Source organism: Glycine soja, chromosome 5, assembly GCF_004193775.1.
Source record: "Glycine soja cultivar W05 chromosome 5, ASM419377v2, whole genome shotgun sequence".
NCBI classification, from domain to species: Eukaryota; Viridiplantae; Streptophyta; class Magnoliopsida; order Fabales; family Fabaceae; genus Glycine; species Glycine soja.
This window is the reverse complement of record NC_041006.1, coordinates 37,878,866-37,906,822: the sequence shown is the minus strand read 5'-3', so window position 1 is coordinate 37,906,822 and position 27,957 is coordinate 37,878,866. Positions and strand designations below refer to the sequence as shown.

Here is a 27,957-nt window from a genome sequence, read left to right as displayed (position 1 = left end):
AATTTGAGAAGTCATTTGATTTTAGATTTTGGGTGATGTTTAAAAACTTGTTAATAAGTAAGAAATGAAAGTTCTTTTTGGTCTGCCAAAAGAAGAATATATTATACAAGTATTATATAATCATATATTACTATTACTGTTTGAATTTTAAAAATCAACAAATAATTTATCATGATAGATTATGATTGAATGTTAGTTTATAATATTTCATTTTTAATTTCACATTTGAAATATGTAAAAAGTAAAAAACATATTTGAAATGTGTAATCAAATATAATATATATATATATATATATATATATATATATATATATATATATATATATATATATATATATATATATATATATATATATATATATATATATATATATATATATATAAAAGGTGATTTCATTCTTAAGGCAACTTAATTTTAAACTTTTTATTTTAATTTTAAGTTTTTTTATTTGACGGATTAGGAATCTATCGATTTATTTATCATCCTTTATGATTTTTTTCCTTTTTATACGAGATAAGAGGATACAATGAGGTATTCGTTATGTAAAGTTTTATTGTGGTCAAGCTTTTGTTTTAAGATAGGAAAGATGTTATAATTATTAGATTGGGAATAAAAATCTTTAAGATAGGAAAGATGTTTTAATTTCAGGATAATTCCTACTTTTTTTCCTTCTTTTGTGTGATTGTATTTTTAAAGAATCTTATTAATTCCTAATAAAAATAAAAATAAAAAGAATCTTGTTAATTAATATTTAATAGTGCTTTCTTTGGTTATTGATCAATGGGAATTTATCAATTAATTCATTCATAGTGTTTATGGTAACTCAATACTACAGTTTTATAGATAAACCTAATGTTAATAACTAAATTAATAAAAAAATTTAATAACATTATCATATAATTAGGAATGAAGCTAAAGTAACACCTATTTAAAATATTAGTAAAGAAAATAATTAATATTTTGAAAAACTAATATAACAGTTATTTTGGAATAAATTAATTTTCTAAATGTGACTTACTTTGAGATGGAGGAAGTAACATGTAAAGTCAGTTTTATTCTTAATTGCTGAATTATTAAACAATGGTTATTATTACACTTTATTTCACGAAGATGGCAGGTTGCAGAATATATCAATAGCAGCACTTCTGAGTTTCAAAGGGCATGCAGGACCTTTCAGGTGGAAAAAACAGATTAAAAAAGAAAATAATTTAAATTTAATTTAATTCTTTGGAAATTGGAAGTGAAAACACATATTTGCACCAATTAATCATTTTTAACTGTTTGATGATTAGTCTCTTGACCGAATAGCAGGCCTCTTCTGTAAAGAAAAAGAAAAAATCTGAAAGAATTATGAAAAAAATATAACTAAACGGAGTAGGTAAAACAAAATACTCTTCCTTAAGAACAATTGATTACAAAGAAGTATTAAACCAACAAGGAAACATAAAATATACATATTCAAGAAGTCTCTGGCTCAGGGAAAACTTTTTTCTCCATGAAATTGATGAAACGTTCAGCATATGTCTTTGGTTCCACCACTGAAATAGTCATAGGGTCATATTGCAGTGATTTGCAGGCATGCTCAAGTTTCTTTTTCACTGTGTATTCTTGCAATATATCAATTATGCCCATGTATAGGACCACATCATAAACCTCAAAAAGCTCTACTTCTGATTCTTCCACCTTATCCTCCTGAAGTTTGCGTGTTGCTTGAGCTGGCATGTTTACTCCTAATTGCACTCTCAACCTGAGTAACACTCCATCTCATATTATGACATGTGTTATTACAATGGAACACAATAAAAAAAATGATTTTTGCTTAGGACTGTTATTTAAAGAAAGTGACATGAAGTACAGTGAAAGAAACAAAATGCACAATAATTGGTACATGCAACTGTCTAGGACCAAAGAAGATACTTGCAAAGGTGCTAGATTAATGAATATTGAAAAGGAAACAATCAGAATAATGTTATAGACGATACCTTGCAGTACCAGGAAGTAAAAGATCAACTTGCTTGTCACCTATGGAGTATGCCCTCAATGTATTTCCTCTAATGTGGGGTCCAGGTGCAGTGTTGACAAAGCTAGGTTCATGAGCAACTAATAACAAGCCTTTAGGAATAATCAACTGCTCCCCTTGTTTTTGTGCATCTAGTAAAGCAAAGCAAGTCAAAAAGTGCTCAATCAAAAGAAAGAAACTGAGGCACAAATGCAAGAAAATAGAGAGAACAGAATCAGTTTGTAGTGAACTTGTACAGTTGAAATACAAACTTGAATATACCTGACTTTACAAAATAAAATAAACAAAAGATGGAGATATATCATAGGAACAAAAGTGCACTGTATGAACTTATGGCTAATAGGAAGGTGCTAGATAGTTCAGCTGGTCTGTTTTTTTTCAGTTATTGTATCGATACATGGAAGGATTAGTTACTTGATAAATCATGCTACCTCCCATTTTATAAGCCATTCTAATGAATGCTATTGATAGGTGTCATCTATAATCACTAATTTTTGAAAGAAGAATCCCATATCATGTTCTAAAATAACACCAGAGGAGGTATTTACCATCTTCAGAGGGTAAGCCATGTTGAGGCTGCGGTAGTCTGGGAGGTTCCACTAAGGCCTTTAGATTCTCCGGAGCTCTAAAATGTAATCCCAACAGAAGGCTGTAATCAATTATGTGCTGAGACTCCAAGAACATGCAGTCTAGAGAAATTTGTCTGCACCAGAAAAAAGAAGTTTGAGTCATAACTAGAAGCTAAGCGTATTTTTGATTCATAGACGCTAAGCTTGTTAATCCTTCAGTCGATGAGTAGTCCAACAAAATTGTCATGATAAATACTTTAGTGCATATACACTCGAGCAAACAGTCACAAATCAGTTCTGTAACGTTCCAGGCTAAGTGTGCTGGTATGGAAGTAAATCAATCATAACCCAGAGGTGTCCGAGTAATTGATAGTTAGGTGAATTCCATTTAGTCATTATTTAATGCGTGAATTATAACTTCTCTATTGAAAAGAAAAGGAAAATTCACTGAAAGAAGTGGAACCTTTGCTAACAGTTTCACAAGAAATCTAATCACCCTACACTAATTATATCTAATGCAACATCTCTACAATGGTCACATTTTGGTTTGCCGATTCTAATGTAAAGTTCAGGATTAGATCTTTTTAATTAGAAAATATGAAAAGGCACAACTTTCATGACTTCTGAAGTTCTTAACTTGGAAATTAACCAGATATTGTAATCAGTAAAAGCTGTAATAGCTGGATCAAACAAGAAGCTAGATTCAAACTACAGATAATCCAATATATCTTTGCATTACTTTGAAAGGTCATCTATTTCAATTATGGCGAGTAGAGATAGCAACCAACCATAATTTCATGCAAATTAGTCCCATAACCTTGTGGTTTCAGGGGATCAACGAAACACCCTATCACAACCATGGTCAATATTGTGACTAGTATTATTAATCCACTAATAAAGTAAAACTATTGCTGTTTGATGCCATAAGCATTTGTTAGAGCAATAACAGTTAAGAATTTCCTCTGAAATAGGCATTATATGCTCTAGAAGAACAGGATTGTTATATTCTGGAACTTTGTCAACAAATACTCCCTACTTGTACAGAAAAATAAATTGCATACCAATCACTTTTAACAGAAGTAGCTCTTAAAAAGTAGGAACTCACTTGAATAGGGATTCTCGTAATTTTTTATCCATATGAAATTCATATTTTAGATCAAGATCTTTCAATGTTGTATTGCTATTAATTTTATCTTTGTCTGTATATCTTCCTTGAGTAGACCCCTTCAGATCATAACGACGGTGAATATGAAGTTCTGTGCAGAACATATTTCCCATGACCACAAAGCGAACCTAATGAAAACAACAACCAATGAAGAAAGAAAGAAATATTTATACAAAAACAACAACAACCAACCCTTTTCTCACTAGGTGGGGTGGAAAACAAGGTTATTCATACCAGTAGTACTAATTGAAAAGAAGAAGCTAGAGACAGATATTTGTTATACCTTTTTACCACCTCTTAGTGTTATTCGATGGAGACCAAAGAATTTTGTAATAAGAGTATTCTCATAACTTCCTACATGATGATAGTATTTAGGAAGCATATTGAGCATAACCTACAAGAGAAAAAATATATGTATAACCACGAACTATGGAATTGTCATTTAATTGGGTAAATCAAATTCATTATTTACTGTGAGAGATGGAAACATAAACAACCATTGATTTCTCTGTAAAAGTGACTTTTTAACTAACATAAGAACAATTTTTCACCAAAAAGGCCCACCTAAAGCGCATTCTTGATTAGCCATTTTGGCATTGGATTTCATGAACTTTGCCTTTAAAAATTGTCATCAGATTATAGGCACCGGCAGTATTATTGGTGCCTATGGAACTACAAGAGCCAGAAAGATAAGCCATCATGTATTCTGGTCTAGAAGTATCTTTGCTACATAAAAACGTGTTTATCCAGAAACGTCCATCATAATGTGGCCTTCACTATATTGGATTTCATTTATATTGTCCTTGAAAATTGTAATCAAATTACTGGCACTAGCAAGTCCTACTGATGTTGATGGATTGTCAAAGATAGACTTATAAGCAATCATCTTTTCTCCATATAAGATTAAAAAATACTTCTCTCCAGAAAATACCCATCCAAATGGTCTCAATTAGCCATTTTGGCATTGGATTTCATTAAACTTCGTCCTTAAAATTTGTCACCAGATTAGTGGCACTATAAAGTATTACTGGTATCTATGGGGTTTGGTAAATGGGTAGTAGGTATATATGGAACTGTATATCACTCTACAGTACTGTCTATATGCCAGCCATCTAATACGCTTATGTATTCAACTGCACAAAAGTTGAATTCACATACCACTTGATGAATTCAACACAATATGATTAATATAAAAATGTTTTTTGACCCATGAAGAAAGAAAAAAATGTCATTGCAAACCTTTAGTTCATATTTTTTCAGTGTCTTTATCACGAATCTATCATCTTGAGAAAGAAAGAAGATGCTGCCACTTTTTCCAGGTGAAGATATGTCCCTTAGACCAGAATCACCACAAATGGACATCATGTACTCTGCAGCATCTAATTTGAACATCTCTCTCAAATTCCTGGAAATATATGCTTATGTAATTATGCAAAGAAAGAAAGAATAAAAAAAAAGATGCTAGAAAGCTACATGTAATTAATAAATTGGGAGGCATACATTAATCAAGCACATGAAACCTTCAATTCATTAAATGGGCAAAATGTTAATCTGAAAATATGGGGTTGTTTATGTTGAGTCTGCCAATGAATACATCTTGAAAGATCACGTGCTTTTAACCATAACCCTTAAGCACTTCTAATATGTCACTATAATCACAAATTCATATTGTCGAGAATACGTGTATATTATTTTGATAATGACTATGTTCACATTTAAAATTGGACATATTTCCTTCCATCTTTTATGCCTAAGGAAAAGGGTTGGACCAAACTTCAACATTGATACTCCAGTTTGGAAGTTCTTCATAGGAAATACATTACGATGCACCAATGGTTTCATAAGCTAACACAACAATAAAATTAAGAGGAGATAATGCTTTCATGCCTTACAACTTTGAAATAAGTTGATCCTACTGTAGCCAGATGGAAAGCGTTCCAATAAATATTACTAAACATATAACTCTTCAGGTGTGCATGTAGTTAATAAATACCGGAATACCATAGGGCAATAATCCTTCCAGTAGAAGTCTATAGAACAATGTGGAGGAGTCAACTGGGAACCCTCCTTGGGGAAGTACATCCTTATCCTAGCTCGATCTCCAAAATCAGATGACCGAACTTCACGTGCAGGCACTGGTGTAATTTTTCCAACAGTGTACCTGAGAATTTGGCCAAATTTCTTTAAATCAAACCTTCATATGAAACAAAAATACAAAATACACGATGAGAATGCAATTTGTTTGTCATTGTTTTCTAGTTAACTATTTAAACAAAAACTACGGTAAAATACATGAAATATAATTGTGTTTATGGATCTTAAGAATGAGGTGAAGAGGAATGCCTTTTGATAGTTATAGATCAACATCGGACAAAAGCTCTACATGATTTCAACAGAATATATAGTTTTTTCTTCTTCATCTGTCTGTTTTTTTCCTCTCAGATCATCCTGAATGACTAGCATCTAATAATCATATTACAGCACTGACGTTAATGAGTGTAAAATATACTATTGTTAAAGGCGGTTTAAGCATTCATTTCTGCAAACTAAATAACCTCGCATCTGCCTTAAGAATAAGCTTTTCAATGATGACTCTAAAACCCTTGGGATAGTCATGTATATTTTCTTTTACTTAAATGTCTTTACATTCTCTACCCATGCCCAAATATATCGGTCAGTATTGCTGCAAACAACATGAAACAGATCATTTATAATAAAATCATTCCTTATCTTTAATATGTGAATCAATCAGCAAGTATGTATCAATACACTCTAATGTATGCTAGCTTCACGGAAACTTGTTGAATAGTTCTCAGCCATTACTTAGACGTCATCTAATTTATTGGTTGAATCACTTTCTATACATGGTCTTGATTTTAAAATAACAATAAGTATAATGCAGCAGAAAGAATTATGATATTACTGGTGACAAATAGATACAATATCAATTATTCCAAAATAAGCTAGAAGGGTCATGTTAGATCATATAATTTACCTGATGCCAAGCTGCAAATTTAGCTTCAAATAATAGCTTCGGCTGCCTCCAAAAATATCAATCCATGAACTCTTCTTAGCTTGCTTCACACTAAACGTATTTTGACGTTTGTTTTTATGTGGTATTTCTGAATAGTTTCTAATTCTCTCCATAATTAGAACTCCTTGCATATATTCCCTTTCGTAAAGCAAAGAGTTCACACCAGATGCCTCAGATTGACTTTCATTAAAAGTCTGCGATAATGTGGGTGAAGAGTCACGACATATGCAATCTCCAGCAGGATCTTGAATGATACAATTTGCATCTAATGATGAAGTCCTGTGACATATTTGACGTGAACTTTTTGATCTACCACTGACAGAAATCTTTTCAGAAAAACTACGAGTAAATTTTTGTTTTGTAGCTGTATGTTTCTCTGTATTCAATAACAAACCATCATCACTGTTAAGAGAGCACAACTTCTTTAGAGATGGTTGTTTACTACCAGCAGGATAGAATGTTCCTCTTCCATCCTTTAGTCCCTTACTCCATGTCCCAATATAAAGCCCCCCATCAGCAAATCTATAAACTCCAGATCCTTGTTTAAGTCCATTTATCCAACAGCCGTCAAAAATATCATCATTAGCCCACTTCATAACCCCTCTGCCATCTATTTTCCCACTTTTCCAATTCCCAATATACGTATTTCCATTCTCCCAAGAATACCTTCCGCAGCCTTCACGAATTCCTTCTTTCCATAAACCTTCATATATATCTGAATTGGAATACTCCTTTCGTCCAATCCCATGATGAGCATCCATCCTCCAACCACCACTATAAATGCACCCAGTAGAATGTGTAAAGGTGCCATGACCATGAAGGTAACCCCCAGAGAATTCACCCTCATACTTTGCTCCTGTTGGCCATGTAATCAGTCCTTTCCCCGTCATTTTCCCATTTACCCAATCACCTTCATATACTGTTCCATCTGACCATGTGTACTTTCCTTTGCCATGGGGAAGCATGCCCTTGATTTTACCAATGTAGACATCCCCATTTGAAAAGGACCTTTCTTCAAACCTACACTTTGCAAGAGACAGTGATATCATAGTACATTCAAGCAGAACAGAATGCAAAAACAACATAAAACACAGAACACGAGAGGATGAATGGAACAGAGAAGGAGTTTCTATGAATATTACCTTTCACTGTCCTCCATGACTTGCAGGTTTTCAGTATTCACTGATTTATGTTGATAACTCGAAGAAAGGTTCCATTTCCTTTAAAAGGTTAAATGTGCCACTCATTGATATAATAAGGAAATTCATCTCTGCCTTCACCACCTTTATGACACTATTGTGCTCCTCGGTGAACTCTGAAACAGGTACAACCATCATAATGAGTCTCCAAATGCAATAGAAGAAAAGTCACAGTAAATCCTTTAGCAGATTTCTGCATTGAAGAATGCTTTTCAGAATTTTCCCACAAAATACAAATAACAAGGAAAAAAAAAACACTCAGCTCCTGTTTATGATGTAGTACTTGTTTCAATGGGAACAAAAAGTATAAATTCATATACTAACTGCAGAGTTTGGCATAAAGTTTAGGGAGGAATAATTTCTTAATGAAATGAAGAGGGAGGCTAACAATACATAATTTGTTTGTTTATTCTCATAATTTGCTACAATTAAAACCACACAACCTGTATATCGACAACATATAATTATATAATTGTAAACACTGCATATGCTGAATCATTGTAAATCCTATAAAATTTACACCTGAAAAGATGTGCTCATTCTTTCTAGAGCTGTGACAAGCCAAGAATTTTTCTGTATTCCTTGTCAAATGAGCATATAATTAACATCATATCGTAACTCAGCTAAAAAGGAAAAAAGCGCATACCCCATTTGCGTACTATGAATAAATTCCCTAATAACATACTATGAAGAATGGATGAATACCCCATTTGCATTCCACTATCTGCATAAAAACAAGTAACTACACCGATATTCTTCCAGAAATACTATCTGGGTCAGTTAAATAAAAGGGCATCCAAGCCAACAGCAGAATCTGCCGTTTATTTGACTAATCCACAACACACAACAAAATCCTAGATTCCACCACAACAAAAAAAATCAAGATAAGAATCACTTAACTAACCTTAGATTAGATATATTGAAGTGCCAACAATCAATATCCTGTGATGTGAAGCAAAAGAAACTGAAAGCAAGAAGAAGTAACCCTCCACCCAATAATCAAAAACCTGTAGCAAACAAAACTTAAGCTAAGCCCTTTTCTTTCTAAAACAGTCTGAGACAAAGCTCACGAATCCTTGTCCAACTGCCTTAGCCGACAACTGCCCCACCACCAATTTTTTTTTTATTATTCTATAGGATAGTTACAACAGATTATACCTCCAGCTACTATATATACTATGCTCCACCTCTCTCTCTCTCTCTCTCTAGACTTATGCGTGTGTGTTTGTGATAACAGTAGTAAACTTGAAAAATGAAACGAACTTAGCTCTTATAAACGACTTTTCTTTTTCTGCTTTATTAATAATAACTAACGAAAACATAAGTACTAAGTAGTGGGGTGTGGTTGTCCTTGCCATGCAAAGAAGAAAGATGCCCCTTTTAACTCACCTGAAAAGGCTATTGCGTGGGCATCGTTTCAAGTTTGGAATCTGGAACACGTGGCAGTTCCTTACTGTGTCGGAGTCTTACGTATAAAAGGAAAAATATATATATACCGGAAACAAAAACAAATGCAAGAATGTGACAAGTGATCAACCGTGAATTGTGTGGCCTTGTTTCAACGTATGGTACTATTGGATTTTGAGGAATTATGTGTTTAGGAAATTGTATCTAGAAATATTATTCATATGAGTATGTTGGATTGAAATTTATTAATTTCAGAAACAATTAATTTTATTTAATAAGAAAATTGAAAGTAGAAAAAGATTTGTAAAAAAATAAAATTAGAGAATTAATTTTTTTCATGCATGTTTGGTTTCACGTTTAGAAATTGATTAATTCTTACTTTAAAATTCTGCATTGAAATAACTTTAAATAATTTATATGTTGAATCCAAAATTTTATAATAATTTTTATTCCTAACTTGATTTTATAATAAAATATCTAAACATAAACCGCGTAACTTTACAATCAAATTTTTTATATCTATCTAAACACACAAAATAGAGATAAGTAGTTATTATAATAAAAAAACTTTCATTTTTATGGAAACGTACGATTCGCAACTTTTATTAAGGGAATTAAAAAATAAAAATAAAAATAATTTATATTGCTAGAATCAACAATATTTTATAATGTTATATATATATATATATATTAAAATGTGATATTCTTAATTTTACTTTCTGAAAAATAGTTTTTTATATTGTTAGTAAAATATTGATATTTTAATATATCCATGATTATTATATATACATAGCAATATTAATAACTGATATTACTTTAAAAAAATATTGATTTTAGAAAAGCCAAATTTTAATTATATAATATTATGTGTAGGTCATCTAATTACAAAACGAGAAGAAATAAAATTGTCAATACATCACACAGCTGTCCGTGATGCAAAGTAGTACGAACAGTATCTATCACGAAAAGGAAAAGGCCCACTCCACTATTGGGCGTTGAGTAACACAAAAAAATGTTAAGTTAATCTAAAGTTTACAGTGGTTTTAAGAAAGAAAAAACTAGATATATATATTCCTAGGATTAGTACGTTATCCGTTAGTGAGTAAAAGTAATTTTTAAATTGCCATATGAAGTCAATCATTTAAAAATCAATTCATCAAGCTTTAAAAAATGGTTTAATTGCTTAAAGATAATTTTTAAAACTCAAGTACGTAGTTCCGTGTGAAAATTAATTTTATGTTCAATAACTTGAATTGAGTCAAACATAAATTGAAATACCGACTTCTTTTTTTTGGCTTGTGTTGATTCATGGGTATATTATTGCTTAAGATTATCTAAAATTTAAGGAAAAACATACACTTGCAAGTTGATAATTAATTATGCATTATTATAAATTTTACATACCGTGAAGTATAATATTATATATATGTGTGTGTGTATTATGTGTATAGTGTATGTCTTGCCCTTTAACTTTTTTTTCTCCTCCCAAATGTGTGTAACATTTTTTTATATTAAATTTTCGATATAGAACAGTTGTTTCATGAACGTTACACATTATTACTATATATATTTTTGGAGCGTTACAAAAAGAAAATGACTTAAAATTTAAGAATTTTTCAAATCAAATTAAACAAGAAAATATGTATAACAATGATGAAATTTTATTTTTTTTTAGTGTTCGATATGTTACGCATACGTAGTAGTCAAACTACTGGTTTAATTGTTGGAAATTTTGAATGATAAACTTCCTTCCGCTTGACAAATTCTTTTTTAAAGATTAACTGGTTTTCAAAAAGTATTATGACAGAGTACGTGCTTTCGGGAATTTTGGTCCCACTTTGACCCCAAAAAAAAACTACAAATTAGGGTTTCCTTTCCCTCTGAAACATGTAACGTGCTTAGTGCTCACACTGCATTATTGGCATTTGGCATCCAACGCCGGTCTTTCTTTCTCAATTATCACGGAATCAATGTAATGAATTTTAGATTACCTTTCTCAACTTATATATAGAGAGAATTGTCCTTTAACTGGAGTGTAAAAAAAAATTCACATTTTCTTAATGATATATATATACCAATGTCAATCCACCACTTGATAACATAGTGTAAAAAGAAAGAAATTACATCAACAACGAAATATGAAAATGTCATATTCTGTCAAAGTTAAATATCGACATGTGAGTCAACATGAATGCAAAGTTGAATTAATTATCACGGGAAACTTTAGTATACAAGAGACAACAATAGAAAATTGCACATGAAAAAAAATAAGTGCATAGAGAGAGATTCTTGCCCAAAGCGAGAGGTAGGAAAAAGTGAAGCTGTTACCAAAGCCTGGCAAACATCTGGAACAAATAATTAACATGGCATTTTTAAATAGAATATTTTAGTTAGTGCCCCAAACTTCAAGTCACGTTGGAACCAAGATTATAAGAAAAACAAAAAGCGGCTAATCATGTCTGAATTGCCTTGTGACAACTTTATGATGATATAATTAATTTATTGCTTGCTGATTCAGAAAGTTAGCTATAGCAAGCATATATGAACGTCTTTCTTTATCAATGCACAATACAACAACCACCCACATAGATAGCATCCTATTCTTCCTCAATAGACAACTTTGGTCGGATGCAAAGTTAACAAAAATATCTTAATTTTGATCACTAATTAACAATATCATAACAAAGTGTATGTATGTGTCATCTTATTCCTCCACAATTAATATGCATATATATATATATATATATAAACTTTAATAGCAGATGCATAGATAAAAAAGTTTAAAACATTGGTTAATTAAAAATTGTAAAGTGATAAAAATTATCCACTTTATCCCAAAATAAGTATTGTAGTAGGTTATTTTACACGGACAAAAATAATAATAAATAGATTAAAATGATGTTTATTGTTACGTGTTATGGATTGGGAATGAAGCATAATGTGAGTAATGCACCATCTCAGGATAGAGCATAGGATCAGCTTAAAATGATAAGTATTGATTAAAGTCAATATTCGGTAAAAGATTCGTAAAATATATCTATAACTAGTGGATTATGAGAACTGATACTTGGATAACAAATTGTACAATAACAAAAAGTGCAGCTAAGATGGAGAAAAAGAGAGAAATTTGAGTTTTAAATGTAATAAATGGTAGATTAAAGGAGAGATAAATATAAAATATAATGCATAAAATATAAATTATTATACAAGTTATTTTGTGTATTATATCTCGTGAATTATAGATTAATATAGAGTAAGTTTATGAAAAAATAAGTTATGCACTAACAAATTTTTACATTGATTCAATCACAATTAATATAATATTCAATCACAATAAACATAATGTGAGATATGAGAGTGATGATTTTTCATGATAAATAGTTATTAATGATAATTTATAATTGAATTGAATGATAATATAATTTTTTTTATATTATATGTATATGAATACGAAATTTTCAAATTTCTTTTTTTTACCAATAAACTCTAAAGTTATTATGTGGTAAATAGAATAATATTGCTTATAAATTGTATTTCATGGCATAAAATTAGGGGTTCCATTTATCTCATAAAATGATAGGAGTCAATAGTAGGTGATGGTTCTTGCTCGGCTAAAAAAAAAAGGCATCTATGCGTTTTGTATCTGATTCTTTTGTTCCATATTTATGCTCATACTTGACATTTTGACTTGCATTTCCCTTGTCCTCGTTTTTCAATTCATTATCTTTCATCTGATTCTATCATTTTTTTTCCTTATCATAGGTGAGTTAAGTTTCGATAATTCATTAAGGTTACATATATTTCAACTCACATCCTTTGTTGGTATATTGTTTCTATCCATTCAACTTCAAGTATTAATTATCAACATACAAGTAGGTCAATTCACATTTTGTTGCAACTTAATAAAAAAAATAGATTTGAGTTATGAATATGTAATTATTAAATACTTGAAAGAAAATTTTATCATCTATAATGATTCTTATCCCATTCGAACAAGATTACTTACAAGAAAAAATACACATAATCTAAAAGAAAAGAAAAAAAAACTTTCAAGTTCTCGTTGAGCGACATTTGGATTTTATCATTTCTTAATTTTCTGTTCATTATTAGTTCTTCATGCAGGAAAGTTTATGTTGCTCGCATATTTGATAGAGCCCTCTCTCTTATACAAGGTTTCTACAATGACCAAATATTGGAAACCGTCACATCTCACACTTGAGTGTTCTAAATTTTAGTATAAGAAATATTTTAGCAATGTGTGTGTGTGTGTATATATATATATATATATATATATATATATATATATATAAATTTGCATTTTATATAATTAAATTTATAATAAATAGATATCTTTAAATACTAAATTATAATTTAAATTTATAATGAAACATTTAAATTGTAATATAAAGTTACTTTAAAATATCAATAATTTATTTTAAAAAATTAATAAATTTCAGTTAAGAGATAAATTAAAATAAACAAGGATAAATTGCAAATTATGCACGGTAAAAATATCACAATTAAAATAAAATATTCTTTAAATGAAGATAGTATAAAATAAGGTTTAAATAATCTATTGGTAGAAGGGTAAAATTTAAGGATAAATTAAGATGAAATTAAAATTCAAGATTTTTATTTTGAAAAAAGAGTGAAATTTTAAGAGGTGGAGTACTTTTTTTCTTATTGAATATTTATTTTGGTAGGTTGATAAAATAAAATAAAATACATTGCAACCTTACAAAATTAAGTTTCCCTAGGAGGCCTTCCTTTTAGGTCGGTTTGTTCTCAAACAAATAAGGTTTCTTATTCTAAATATTTTACTTATTATCAATATTTCTTTTCACAATTAAAAAAAAAATAAAGATTTTAATAAGGGTGAGAGGAAAACAATGGTAGGTTAGGTTTTGCAAGGTCCAAGATGGACTTAACTCTCATTCTTTAAATTTATGCACCAGTTATGGGCCTTTTATTTTATGTTTATCATAATCTATTTAAATATCTTAAGCATGAAATATGTTTTGTCATTAATTTTAGTTTTTTAGTTGTAATCGACCAATATGTTTCTTATATTTTTAAAAAATAGGTAAATTTAGTTCTCACGTGCTGACCACCGAAAAATCAAATAAAGATTAACTTATTTTTTAAAGTTAGAAACAAAATTTATGGGTTTAAAACTACACATGCTAAAATCAATTTGACCGAAAGTTCAAAAACATATTTTTACCTAAGTGGCCAAGTCTTAATATAGAGACCCTAAGTTTTTTTTTTTTTTTTCCTTTTAACAAAGACTAATTTTGTATAAGGTTTACAAACAATACAACAGACCTATTAGCCCAAATAAGTTAGTGGACCTATATATGTAAGTAGGCAGAACTAGTACGCTTCTGATTTCTGAACATGAACATTATTTGTGTAGGAAGTAAATAATAATAATAATAATAATAATAATAATAATAATAATAATAATAAACTATTAATAAGGCTGATCTATTATGCTTAACAGGTTTTTTTTTTCTTTCTCTTCACAGTAATTCTTAAAATTAAAAAAAATTATGTTAAGTAGTCCTTTCGATATTAAATTTTTTAAAATCAATCCCAAAATTTCGCTAAAATGTATTAACTAAGAGAAAAAAATAATAAAACATTTAATTATTTTAAAAATTGCTTTGAACAAATTTATTATTTTAAAAACTACTACAACTACATATGAAAGAAAATAATAAATTAAGTGATTAAACATAATTAATATGTTGAGGATAAAATTAAATTAATCGGATAACATCGAATTTAATCTTAATTAAATTTTATTTATTTATCGGTCAGCTTTAGATGAGTCTGAATATTTTTTTTTCTAAAAAAATATAGAAAAAAATAATAATTGGAGGATAAAATTATGAATTATTATTCTCTAGCTCAAAAAGCAGATTCTTTTGGTTAGAAAGAGGCATGGAATAAAAAAAGGAAACTAATAATTCACTGAGTGTCTGTCTCACGCAGCAACATTACCATGGGAACGCCGTACCCAACTCCGATCTCAACCTCCGAAACCCGAATCGGCTGGATCGGCATCGGCGTAATGGGCTTCGCCATGGCCTCTCGCCTCCTTTCTGCTGGCTACACCCTCTCTTTCTACGCCCGCAACCCTTCCAACCCTAACGCCCTCTCTCTCCAATCCCAAGGCGCCACCCTGGCCCAATCCCCGGCCCAACTGGCCCAACTCTCCGACGTCCTCTTCACCATGGTGGGCCACCCCTCCGACGTTCGCTCCCTCCTCCTCGACTCCCCCGTCCTCTCCTCCCTCCGCCCCAACTCCGTCGTCGTCGACACCACCAGCTCCCACCCCGACCTCGCCCGCCAGATCTTCTCCGCAGCACGCTCCCTCGGCGCCTGGTCCGTCGACGCCCCCGTCTCCGGCGGCGACATCGGCGCGCGAGACGGCAAGCTCGCCATCCTAGCCGCCGGAGAAAAAGCCGTAGTCGAATGGCTGAGCCCTCTGTTCTCGATCCTCGGGAGAGCCACTTACATGGGCCCCGCGGGGTGCGGGCAGAGCTGCAAGATCGCGAACCAGATCACGATTGGCGCGAACTTGATCGGGCTGAGCGAGGGGCTGGTGTTCGCCAAGCGTGCGGGGCTGGACCTGAGGGAGTTCGTGGAAGCCATAAAAGACGGTGCTGCGGGTTCGAAGGCGCTTGAATTGTTCGGGGAGAGGATGATTGAGAGGGATTTTCGACCAGGGGGTTTTGCGGAGTATCAGGTTAAGGATTTGGGGATGGGGGTTGATGTTGTGGAAGGAGGAGATGATGCTCATCTTGTTGTCTTGCCAGGGGCTTCCTTGTCTAAACAGTTGTTTTCTAGCATGCTGGCTAATGGTCAGGGGAAGCTTGGCAGCCAAGGGATTATCTCTGTTATTGAGAGGATCAATGGGATCAATCAATAAAATTCCCACTTGTATTAAATATTTTCTCCTTGGAATAAAATTATCTCTTGTGACAAAGTGGTGTATGTGTGGTTGAGTTTCATTTGATGGTGGGGGACTGTATTTGTATCAGAAGCAACATGCATTTTATTGAATTAGAATAGTCGCAATTAATGCAAGCCTCTGTTTCCTTCACTTTGTCTTCAAGGCTTTTTTATGTCACAGGTTAACAAGATCCTACTTTTAATAGTGGTTACCAGTTATCGATAACCTACTCCATACGTGGGACTGGTGATGTATAAAAAAAGAAGTTGATGTGATGAATGCTGTGTGATCATTCTCTGGCTTGGAGTTGGCTTCATAAGTAGAAGTGTAAAGATTGGATGTATGGACTTTGGTTGGTGTGGAGATACAACTTGTTATGTTTTCATGTGCTGCAAATGCAGTGGATACATAGTACATTTCTTAGTGTTTCAAAAAGTAGTATATGGTGGCACTGTCTTCCTGCCAAGCTTGAAATTTTGTTGGAAGACATGAATTTGGAAACAGTAAGACCTAAGAAGCTACGGATTTGTCAAAATATCCAACTGTTCAATCGGAGGAGTAAATATATTAGAGACCCGATTTCATTTCTTGAGACATCAAGTAAACGTGGAGAATTGGGAGTTGGAGTACTGTCAAACTTTGAAGAACAAATCTCAGTTATATTCACAATATTCACAAAACCATTAAAGGCAGTTATATTTCAAAATTATAAGTTTGAGAGACAAAGTGAGTGTATTATCTTTAGCAAATCTGAATTAAGGGGGAGTGTTGAGAGTGATTTTCTTTTTTGTTAGTTAGTGGTTTTGGTGTTTTAAATTACTGCAACTATTTCTTTGTGTACCTAATTTTTTCTTGCACACCCAACTGATTTTGGACAATTTCAATATTGTCCTTCAGGCTCATACGGATTGACAATTCGTAAGGTTATTAAAATTAATGATCCATGTAGAACATGTGATTTTCTCATTATTAATATGACGTTCTAACCAACTGAACTAATATGTCAATTATGTTATAAAACAATTAATATCACTATATATAACATTAAAATTTCTAATGTATATTTAATACTCATATAAATTTACATAATAAATTTTATAACGATTAATTTTAATCTAATGATGTATTTTTTACATATATAAATAGAAAAAAACCATAGATTTAATAAAAATTTATATATGTAAAAAAATACATTATTAAACTTATGATTTTTATTTAAAATTCATGTATGTAAAAAATACAATATTAAAACTCATGTTGTAAGTATTATATAACATCAATTTTAATAAAAATGATATTATTTTTATATTTATTATTATAGGTTTTGGAAATAATCAATTTTATAAAGTGAAAAACCTATTTTTTTTAATAGTGATAATATATAATTATATGACGGTGTGATGTTGTTCTATATAGATAAAAGGACCACTAGGATGGCCCCAATGTCTGTTATGATTATATACTATCACTGTCAACACAGTTGTACCATTAAAGTGATCAAATCTGTGGTAGTAGTATACAATTATGAGAAGTACACAGTAAACAATCATTTTCTCTTTTACAAAAAAGTTTAGAAAAGTGGGTCTGGTGCTCACAAGAGTCACAGAAGGATTTTCGCTCAAACAATATTTACAAAGCTAAATAATAATATATACAAATTATCTATAGTATTGACGAACGAGGTCTCATAAACATCGAGATTTACAATCACATTCTTATAAGATGAAAGCCATATCCTTATCAACCTTTATTTATTTTTGAATATGGTTTTAATTCTTTAAATTAAATATGTTTTGAGCGCTTGTATTTATTTTTTATATTGCTAATGAACATTATTTCTGGGGTATATTAAGATGGAAAGAGGATATAGAAAGAAATGAGAAAAAATAAAAAGAAAAAAGAAAAGATTTATAACAAGAGAAAGTGATAAATAATATAGTAAAAAAGAGAAAAAGAAGGAGCGAAATAAAATATAGCACTGTGAAAATCAGATGAAAGAGCAAATGAGTGCATATTTATAATTTTTCATAATTAGTACACCAAAGTACTATTATTAGTTTGATTTATAACATATTGCCATCTGCATTTTAATTTGTTTTTGTTTAATTCTAGGAAATTAAATGTTTTTCAAACTCTTTTCAAAAAGCTGCTTGATAAAACAACTATTTTTCCAACATAAATTAACCATGTTTCAAAACACACGCATATCTATTAAAAATTGAAAAGTAAGTATAATTTTCTTAAAATTCTACTTTACTTAAAACAACCTTTTTCTATAAAATCTCCAACTGTAGGAAGAAAAATTATTATGGTTGTGTAAAAAAAAACATCATTGTGGTTTTCTATTCTCATCACTTTAGCAGGAAAGTGATGGCGGTTTTCTATTTTGGAGAGAATAATATTCAAGCTGTCATAATTATATCGTGACTCATTATTATTTAACTGAAAAGCTGGGTTATGATATATGAATATGTGTATATCACAAACACTTGTTTTACATTTTTTCTTCTTCTCATACCAAACAAATTAGATGACGTGTTGATGCACCTTTATTCATAAAATTTACAAAATTAAGTTCTATCTATTTAAGATTTAATTAAAGTAAATGTTAAAAAGATTAGAAAACCTACTGTAGGAAGTCACGTACCACTTTGGTAGATCCGTATAAACCCTAATAATTTACTATGCCTGTGTTGGATTCCACCTTATCTAAAATTTTCTTAAAGAGTAACAGTTACATATTGCGAATATTGCGAATGAAATTAATTTTTTATTTAATGAATTCAGAGATACATGTAATTTTTAACCTAAAATAAAAAAATATTTGTGCTTTGAAAGTACACCAGAGTAATAGTAAACAATGGTTTATTTACCAAAATGGATTAAAAATAAAATAAATTACCATAATGGATTGGTTAACAAATTAATTACCAAAATGACTTGTTATATTATTGAAAAATCTAACAAAATAATTACATGTAATTTTATTTTTGTAAAATTTGTGTTTTTAATTCTTTATCTATTTAGATCCGTCGATAATGCCAAACTAATTGACAGAGTAGAACTACAAGGATTCCAAATACAAAATAAGAATTTTTTTAAAATTGAATTTGAAGTAGAAGGAATAAAAATTTATTTTTTTTAAGATTATATTGTATATATTTTTTTTACCATATCTTCAATTAAATAAAAAAATCACTAACAATATAAAATAGTTACCATATTTAGATCATGACTCATTAGTTGTCTAGGGTAATTTTCAAAATGAGATATGTTTTTCTGAAATTATTAAAAAAATTAATAATATTACAATAGTTTCATTTATAACCTATCTTTTAAAAATTGAGATACAATTTTTTTATTGTATTATTACAGTTAATTTTTTTAACTTTTATTTTTAGGTATTAAAGTGAATTCTTTTTACTCTATGGAAGAAAATATTAAAAAAAATATAAGCAAGTAATAATGTGATAATACATACATGAAGAAAAAAGAAAAGGCTTTAATTAACAAGAGATGAAAAGACGGGGAAGGCGGATTTTTATAGGAGAAAAACTGCGAAAAAGGTTATACAACTTAAAGTGCATAAAAAAATTGTAAATATACATCTAATCACAACAACTTATTATGTATTTATTAATTTTTAAAATAATTCAAAGATAATTTATTATTATATATCTATCATAAATTATCATCGACCGTAACTTTATAGACATGTAAAATTATTTTACATTATTAATAGATATGCATTAAACTTTTTTATTGAAAGAAAAATAATCATAATAAAATAAGAGAAATTTTTAAAAACAATTAATTACTCCTTAAAAATTAATATTATTTTTAATTATTCGTTATTAATTTCCTATTTTTGAATATCATATTAAAAATAGAAAAACATCTGTTAGCTTCTGAATCGAAAAGCTTTGTCGCTTCTTATTTGATAATTGATACGCACTCATTAGTCATTAGACCATCACCGTGGCACTGTCATTCTAAACTCTATAAATAGCCCTCATTTTCTATGTCTTTATCGCATATCCATCAGTCTCCTTCCATTCCTTTCTTCCAGATCACAGGTATGTATTTATACACGTTTCCCTGAATCTTGGTTTTTCTTTCTTTCTTTCTTTTATTTTCCAATATGATCACGACATATTTTTAGACACTACTCTATCACTTACATTTAATGGTGAGTTCTACCCTGATCACACGCTGCAACTTTTCTGATAGTAGGAATTCTGAGCTAGATATGAAAATTTCTAATTAATTTGATACATGGAAATCCAAACAAGCTAGCTAGCTCGATCACAAGATCAATACCGAAAAAAAAATGAATGTCCTGATAGCTAGCTAGTCAAGGATATATTCTTACCTTAATGACTTGCATGTGTAATTAAAAATATCAAGTATTTCGGAAATTTTTGTGGTTTGTTGAAGTAATTTTTTTATTAATGCGAAATATTAATAATTTATCAGTTTTATTGATAATTAATATTTATCAAAAAAATATAATTAATCATTTTCAAATAATAAAATATTTTCTTAATTTTTAATTTATAAAATTCAAATTCGAGAATTTGGTTAAAAAATGTTCCACTCAGCAAACAAAGTATGGTGTGTTGAACTGGTTTATGTAGTAAAATTTAACTCTAAGATGATTAAATAAGAAGATATACAAAGTAAAAAATGAAAGTAATATAATATATATATATATATATATATATATATATATATATATATATATATATATTCTTAGTATTAAATGAGTTATTTGAGAAAACTTATTAAAACAAATTAAAGCTATATATAGACACACTTTTACTTTATCCTTTCATAATTATTATTTTTTTTTACTAAGCCACACTATTTATTTATTTGAAATGCTTTTCGTGTGAAAAGGTAAAATCAAACCAATGGAGTTGGACTTGACACCAAAGACAGCAGAAGTGTTGTTTGAGGGAGATGGTGGAGGTTACTACACTTGGTGGAGTTCTAAAGTGCCACTGCTGGCCAAGACCAATGTGGGTGCTGGTCGGTTAGTGCTTCAGCCTCAGGGCTTTGCTCTTCCTCATTATGCAGATATATCCAAAGTAGGTTATGTGCTTGAAGGTCAGAGCCCAATCTTAATATAAATATATATATATATATATATATATATATTATTATTCTTTACTTAGTCTCCCGATATATATCATGCTAGTATAAGACCACTTTTTTTAAAATGTTCATGTTCTACCAATATAAAGTGTTAATTAATAATCAAAAATCATAATTTTTAAATTAATCGTTACATGCGAAATAAGTATGGAAGAACATCAGTATATGTAAAGAGCCTGTTTTTGTATTTGATCTCATATATGAACAATCGATCACTAATGCATAACTTTACTATGCATCAAGACTCGTCTTATTTTAAAGTAATTATTATTACTATTATAAGAATGAAGAACTTACCTTATATAACAATATTTATGATTAAACGTGGTGCACAGGGAATGATGGTGTAGCTGGGATGGCACTCCGCAACACTAGAGAAGAGGTGGTTGTGAAGCTTAAGAAGGGAGATGTTATACCAGTGCCTATTGGAAGTGTCTCGTGGTGGTTCAACGATGGAGACTCAGATCTTGTCATTATTTTTCTTGGGGAAACTTCAAAGGCTCTTATTCCTGGCGAAATCACCTATTTCTTTCTAACTGGGCTTCAAGGAGTTATAGGAGGCTTCTCTAATGAGCTCACAAGCAAAATATATGGCTTGGACAAAGATGGGGTGGAAAAGCTCATAAAAAGCCAAAGTGGGGTTTTGATCATCAAGCTAGACAAAACCCAACCTTTGCCTAAGCCACAAACGGAAATAACCAAAAAGCTAGTCTATAATATAGATGTTGCAGACCCCGAAAATGTTGTGGAAAATGCTGGATTAATCAAAACCTTGACGGAGCAAGAGTTTCCTTTTATTGGAGATGTTGGGTTAAGTGTGATTAGAGTGAAACTTGAACCGGGTGCTATTAAGGCACCCTCATACCCAATCAACCCTACGGTTCGGTTAATTTACATTGCTAGAGGAAGTGGCAAGATTGAAATTGTGGACTTTAGTGGAAAGAGTGTATTAAACACTCAAGTTGAGGCTGGTCATTTGCTTGTTGTGCCGCAATTCTTTGTGGTTGCACAAATTGCTGGGGAAGAAGGAATGGAGAGTTTCTCTATTGTCATAACTACAAAGTAAGTTGTTAAATTTTAAATCTTATGATCTTAATTAATTAAAGTTTAAATATGTTTTATATATCAGTAAGATATATTTTTTTAAGTTTATTACTTAAAAAAATTTACCTAACATTTTTAAATTTTTATTTTTGATATTTGAGGTTAATCTAAATTCATCACATCATTACTTAATTAATGATGTAACTAACACTCTTTCAATTTGTCACCTTAAAAATTAAAAAATATAAAATATTAAAATAAATAAATAAAATAATTTTGAGGTGATAAATTAAGAAATAGATACATTAGAAGTATAACAAACTTATTTAATTCATTAATTAAATCCATGCAAGAATACAATAAGTAACAGGTGACATTTAATAACATTAAAACTATTAGTTAATAATGCTTTAAAAACTGTGTGCTACTATAAGTACATAGAAAAATAATTGGTTGCATTATTTGCAGTCCTTTATTTGAAGAGTTAGGTGGAAGGACATCAATTTGGAGCGCCTTGTCACCATCTGTGCAACAAGCATCTCTTAACGTGGATTCAGAATTTCAAAGCCTCTTCATATCCAAGATCAAGGAAACCACAAATCTCATTCCTCCCACTACTTAGTTTGCACTTGTTTTTGCATATATTTATGTATTTTCAGTGCGTGATGTTGAGTGTTTATTTGGCTGTGAGTTGCTTTTGGAGAAAAGTCTGTGTTGTGATGTTGAGTGTTTATTTGGCTGAGTTGCTTTTGGAGAAAAATCTGTTGTGATGTTGAGTGTTTATTTGGCTGTGAGTTGCTTTTGGAGAAAAGTCTGTGTCTTAAACTAGCCAGATGAATAGGTTTTGTTCTCTAAATTTGGCACGTGTTCAACTGTGCTAAATGTATGTTGATAATGATACTTCCTAAATTATTTCGTCTTGTTCAAGAATATTATAATAAGCGTTTTGATTTTTCTTTTGATTGATTATTATTACATCGTTGTCAAAAATATTTATTCTAGTCTAGAAACATTTTTAACTTGGTAACCTGTCGTATTATTCAATTAGCTGAGTAAGTTGATCGTTTTGAGGCTACTCGGTGTTTCGAACATTTGCTATCTGATCGATCCATAATTTGATCAAGAGGGGTCCAGAAACATCAATCGTTAACGTGATAAATAGCTATATATAGTCTCAATCAAAGGAATTATTGTGATTGAAAATATATATTTAATTGGCCGGGTCAATACATGAATATATTTTCCTTCATTTATCGAGGTAATAGGGTTTCGTCACCATCAATATAATTACCCAGCGTCATTGTCCAATTGGGAAATAATTTCTGTAGTAGCAAGGTTATTAGGTTTTCGTGTAACATTTCTCCGTTGGAGATATGGTGAACATTGAACAATGGGAAGTCGGAAGCAAGCTACAAGCTCGAGGGAAGCAAAGGGGGATTTAGGTTGTGTTAGGTAGAGTGTATGGAAATAGAGAGGAGGATAAAGGAAGAGAGTAAAAATAAGGAAATGTTGGTTGTTTGGAACTTATAAGAGTGATAGTGTAGGGAAAATTTTTTAAAAGTATGTGAACCCATTTTAAAAAAAAATCTGCACAAATAAGTCTGAAATTAAAAAAAAAAAAAAAAAATATATATATATATATATATATATATATATATATATATATATATATATATATATATATATGGACTCAAGAAGAAACATAATCGATTATGTTTCCACCTTAATCGATTAAGTTAGACTTTTCTTCCTCTTATATAATTATAATAATAAAATATTAATGATAAAATAAATAAATAATTTTATTTTGTTAAAATCAATTAATTTAAAAAATTAATTTTCACTCTATTTTATTTTTAATAAAACTTTAATTTTTACTCTATTTTTTCTTTTCTCACCTATATATTTACTTTCATTCTCTTACTTTTTTTCCTCACAACAAAACATAGTGTACACGCAAGCCTAGGTATGAAATACTGAATAAAATATTATCTCCTATAAAAATTACATGTAATTTAATAAAGAAAAAGAAAAAGAAAAGAAAAGAAAGAAAAAAAAGTTTAGTGGCCACAAACTTCAACATTTCAACCTGATAATTGTTGTTTCAATCAAAGAAATTGTGATTGTAATTAGTTATTGGGTCAACACATTCATATCCTTCCATTCATTTATTGCTCGATATATAAAACTTAAAGAAGTATTCTGACGAAAATATTTTCTTTAAAACAAAAGCAATACAACGGCATAACTTTTAGAAAGATAAAAGTTTAGAATTTTCTTAAATCGATATCATCATCATCTGAAAATTATACATAGACAAATACGGTAGTACGTACATCACACGCATCGAACTAAACAGTAGGAGGGATGAGATTGGTAGATTCCTTGATCTTGGATATGAAAAACTTTTGAAAATCAGAATCCACGTTAAGAGACACTTGTTGCAGTGTAGGCGAAAAGGCGTTCCAAATTGATCCCCTTCCAGCCAATTCTTCAAACAATGGCCTGTAAATAAGATAATCAATCATTATTTTGTTAGCACTTAATTATACTGTGTCATACTTTAAAGTAATATAATCAATCATTTTTAATGTCATTGCATGCCATGTGCTACTTCTTGGATTTTTAAATGAATATATTTTGTATAAAGTCATACTTTGTAGTTATTACGATGGAGTAACTCTCAATTCCTTCTTCACCCGCAATTTCAGCAACCACAAAGAATTGTGGCACGACAAGCAAATGACCAGCCTCAACTTGAGTGTTTAATACACTCTTTCCACTAAAGTCCACAATTTCAATCTTGCCACTTCCTCTGGCAATGTAAATCAACTGAACCGTAGGGTTGGTTGGGTATGAGGGTGCCCTAATAGCACCCGGTTCAAGTTTCACTCTAATCACACTTAACCCAACATCCCCAATAAAAGGAAAATCTTTCTCCGTTAAGGTTTTGACTAATCCAGCATTTTCCACAACATTTTCTGGGCGTGCAGCATCTATATTATAGACTAGCTTTTTGGTCATGTTCATTTGTGGCTTAGGCATGGGTTGACTTTTGTCTAGTTTGATGATCAAAACCCCAGTTTGGCTTTTTGTGAGCTTTTCCACCTCATCATTGTCCAAACCATATACTTTGCTTGTGAGCTCATTAGAGAAGCCTCCTACAAGTCCTAGAGCCCCAGTTAGAAAGAAATAGGTGAATTGGCCAGGAACAAGAGCCTTTGAAGTTTCTCCAAGAAAAGCAATGATGAGATCAGAGTCTCCATCGTTGAACCACCACGAGACAGCTCCAATAGGCACTGGTATAACATCTCCCTTCTTAAGCTTCAAAACCACCTCTTCTTTAGTGTTGGGGAGTACCATCCCAACTACGCCATCAGTCCCTGCATGCATGTGTGCCATAAAATTGAGAAATTTAATAGGAGACAGTGATGATCACCAAAGTTCTAAGAAAACTAACACCATCTTCCGAAAAAATCTAAGTTTCATGTCAGCTAAAAATATAACCAAGTTAAAATATATAAATTAGGAATAATTCTTACACCTTAAATTAAATTTTGGAGTTGAATTAGACCTAAACTCACATTCTAAGATTCTAAGATCTCGAGTCATTTAAATTTATTACACGATTAAATACATAATACTATTATATTATGAATAAGACTAATTAAACTAATATTTTGATCACTTGGTCGGATTATTTTTAATGAAATCTCTTTTATTAATAAAATCTTACTAAAAAAAATCAAGCCCAAATTTATTCAAACCACCAACCACTTGTTGGTGGTTGGTATGTCATAAGTGTGTGTGAATATTAAATTAAACTGGTATGTATAACTTGCAATAGAAATGGGAGGGGAAATTAGAATTAAAAAATAAAAAAGATATGATGATATCTGCGGGTCTGACCTTGAATGACATAACCAATTTTGGATGAATCTGCATAATGAGGAAGGGCAAAGCCACGAGGCTGAAGCACAAGGCGACCTGCACCAACATTATTCTTAGCCAGGAGTGGCACTTGAGAACTTGACCAAGTGTAGTAACCTCCACCATCTCCCTCAAACAATGCTTCTGCCGTCTTCGGTGTTAAGTCCAACTCCATTGATTTAATCTTCCCTTTGCTCATGATCATAAAACATTAGTAGTGTCACTTATTTTAAAGAAATTGTAATGCTAAATAAACCACTCCAACACAAAAATTAATTTACAGAAGTGATAGATATTTAAACACTAATTGAAATAAAATTAGGCATTCATTAGAACGTATATATTTAGCCGCGGTTTGTTTACATGTACATCATAAAATTATAAATTTCATGTCTTGTGTGTCTACAAAAACGAAAAGTTATAATAGTATTGCTAGGTTGATAATCTCAAAAGCTAGGAAGATACATGGTTAGTTCCCTTAGTTAAACTTACGGAACTTAACTTATGCTTCTTAACTTTCTGTATCATGCAAATCTAATCATTAATCAATATTAGAAATTTCCACGTCCAAAGATATATATATATATATATGTATGTATGTATGTATATATATATAATTACTATCACTTTATCTTACAACAAATTAAATATCAGAACATATAATTACAAATTCATAGTAAGCCATGTATTTACCTGTGATCTAGAGGAGAATAAATACAACGAGGACTTCCCTCAATCCGTCTTTTGTATTTGAAGATAACTAATCAAAGAAAGAAACTATGAACAAGCAGCGAATTCGAACTCAGCAATAAGGGGTTTAGGTGCATCTCAACGACCTGGCTGAGAAGAGAAAACGGATATCACTTTTCTTGTTAGAGAAATACCAACGAAGCAAACACCAAACTAAATATATATGGAACTAGGGACAGTGGCGGATCTACATTATGGGTAATGGAAATAATTGTCCTCACAAAATAAATTTTTTTATTGAATAATTATTTTCTTCACTCCCATAAAAAATATATGTTATCTTTATAAGATAATTTTTTTATAATAAAATGAATATGAATAATAGTAGAAAATAAAAGAGAGAATAAATTGATACTAATTTTACCTATTTTATTTTTATAAATTTTACTGTTTTTAATTTTTTTTATTACCATTTTTAATAAAATTTATATAATTTTTTATTTGAAAAAATATTAAATTATTTTTTATCCAAAAAAAAAAATAGATCTCATGTACATTAACTAACATATAATTTATTTCAACTTCAAACAGTGGTCTTCAGATTGAGTTTTGTTTTGATTCGAGCATAAACAATATCTCTTCACTCCAGTCGCTAAGCTAAAAGATGAAAAAAGTCTTCCAATATATCTTAAAATAGTATTCATTGTAATATTCACGTATCATTCTCGATAACGTATTGGCATATCTTTTGACTTTGTCAGATTGAGACTTCATTACTGC

At 30.5% G+C, this 27,957-nt stretch overlaps 4 protein-coding genes across 6 annotated transcripts; 2 read left to right on the top strand and 2 right to left on the bottom strand.

The window, feature by feature from the left end:
* Positions 1–1,341: 1,341 nt before the first annotated feature.
* Positions 1,342–9,315, bottom strand: LOC114413035 (phosphatidylinositol 4-phosphate 5-kinase 7-like). 2 transcript variants are annotated; one of them, XM_028377188.1, is made up of 10 exons: positions 8,893–9,315; positions 7,932–8,181; positions 6,751–7,809; positions 5,749–5,916; positions 4,995–5,160; positions 4,039–4,149; positions 3,696–3,883; positions 2,570–2,724; positions 1,984–2,152; positions 1,342–1,748 (listed from the first exon to the last, which is right to left on the bottom strand). In XM_028377188.1, exons 2-10 carry the CDS (start codon positions 7,946–7,948, stop codon positions 1,460–1,462), a joined length of 2,322 nt encoding a protein of 773 aa, XP_028232989.1. In that variant the 5' UTR covers positions 7,949–8,181; positions 8,893–9,315; the 3' UTR covers positions 1,342–1,459. The 2 variants fall into 2 exon arrangements, with proteins under 2 accessions (XP_028232989.1, XP_028232988.1); XM_028377187.1 differs by having other exon boundaries at positions 7,932–8,104.
* Positions 9,316–15,284: 5,969 nt separating this feature from the next.
* LOC114413034 (probable 3-hydroxyisobutyrate dehydrogenase-like 3, mitochondrial) lies at positions 15,285–16,699 on the top strand. Its single transcript, XM_028377186.1, has one exon. The coding sequence runs from the start codon at positions 15,403–15,405 to the stop codon at positions 16,330–16,332; it is 930 nt and encodes a 309-aa protein (XP_028232987.1). The 5' UTR covers positions 15,285–15,402; the 3' UTR covers positions 16,333–16,699.
* Positions 16,700–20,398: 3,699 nt separating this feature from the next.
* On the top strand, positions 20,399–23,467 carry LOC114413033 (13S globulin seed storage protein 2-like). The gene is made up of 4 exons (XM_028377185.1): positions 20,399–20,432; positions 21,256–21,465; positions 21,849–22,575; positions 23,026–23,467. The coding sequence occupies exons 2-4, from the start codon at positions 21,270–21,272 to the stop codon at positions 23,177–23,179; spliced, it is 1,077 nt and encodes a 358-aa protein (XP_028232986.1). The 5' UTR covers positions 20,399–20,432; positions 21,256–21,269; the 3' UTR covers positions 23,180–23,467.
* Positions 23,468–24,686: 1,219 nt separating this feature from the next.
* On the bottom strand, positions 24,687–27,383 carry LOC114413031 (glutelin type-A 2-like). 2 transcript variants are annotated; one of them, XM_028377183.1, is made up of 4 exons: positions 27,181–27,383; positions 26,467–26,676; positions 25,214–25,940; positions 24,687–25,062 (listed from the first exon to the last, which is right to left on the bottom strand). In XM_028377183.1, exons 2-4 carry the CDS (start codon positions 26,660–26,662, stop codon positions 24,909–24,911), a joined length of 1,077 nt encoding a protein of 358 aa, XP_028232984.1. In that variant the 5' UTR covers positions 26,663–26,676; positions 27,181–27,383; the 3' UTR covers positions 24,687–24,908. The 2 variants fall into 2 exon arrangements, with proteins under 2 accessions (XP_028232984.1, XP_028232985.1); XM_028377184.1 differs by having other exon boundaries at positions 26,467–26,671.
* Between the last annotated feature and the right edge of the window lie 574 nt (positions 27,384–27,957).

What these genes read in the sequence shown, in the direction of transcription:
- LOC114413035 (XM_028377188.1), bottom strand. An exon ending in TGAAAAAATATGAACTAAAG is followed by an intron (nt 4,150 to 4,994) that starts GTTTGCAATGAC and finishes TTTCTCTTGTAG; the next exon opens with GTTATGCTCAATATGCTTCC. An exon ending in TTACGAGAATCCCTATTCAA is followed by an intron (nt 2,725 to 3,695) that starts GTGAGTTCCTAC and finishes TTTCTGGTGCAG; the next exon opens with ACAAATTTCTCTAGACTGCA.
- LOC114413034 (XM_028377186.1), top strand. Translation starts at nt 15,403, where the DNA reads ATGGGAACGCCGTACCCAACTCCGATCTCAACCTCCGAAACCCGAATC.
- LOC114413033 (XM_028377185.1), top strand. Translation starts at nt 21,270, where the DNA reads ATGGAGTTGGACTTGACACCAAAGACAGCAGAAGTGTTGTTTGAGGGA. An exon ending in AGTAGGTTATGTGCTTGAAG is followed by an intron (nt 21,466 to 21,848) that starts GTCAGAGCCCAA and finishes CGTGGTGCACAG; the next exon opens with GGAATGATGGTGTAGCTGGG. An exon ending in TCTATTGTCATAACTACAAA is followed by an intron (nt 22,576 to 23,025) that starts GTAAGTTGTTAA and finishes CATTATTTGCAG; the next exon opens with TCCTTTATTTGAAGAGTTAG.
- LOC114413031 (XM_028377183.1), bottom strand. Translation starts at nt 26,662, where the DNA reads ATGGAGTTGGACTTAACACCGAAGACGGCAGAAGCATTGTTTGAGGGA. An exon ending in AATTGGTTATGTCATTCAAG is followed by an intron (nt 25,941 to 26,466) that starts GTCAGACCCGCA and finishes ACATGCATGCAG; the next exon opens with GGACTGATGGCGTAGTTGGG. An exon ending in TCCATCGTAATAACTACAAA is followed by an intron (nt 25,063 to 25,213) that starts GTATGACTTTAT and finishes TCTTATTTACAG; the next exon opens with GCCATTGTTTGAAGAATTGG.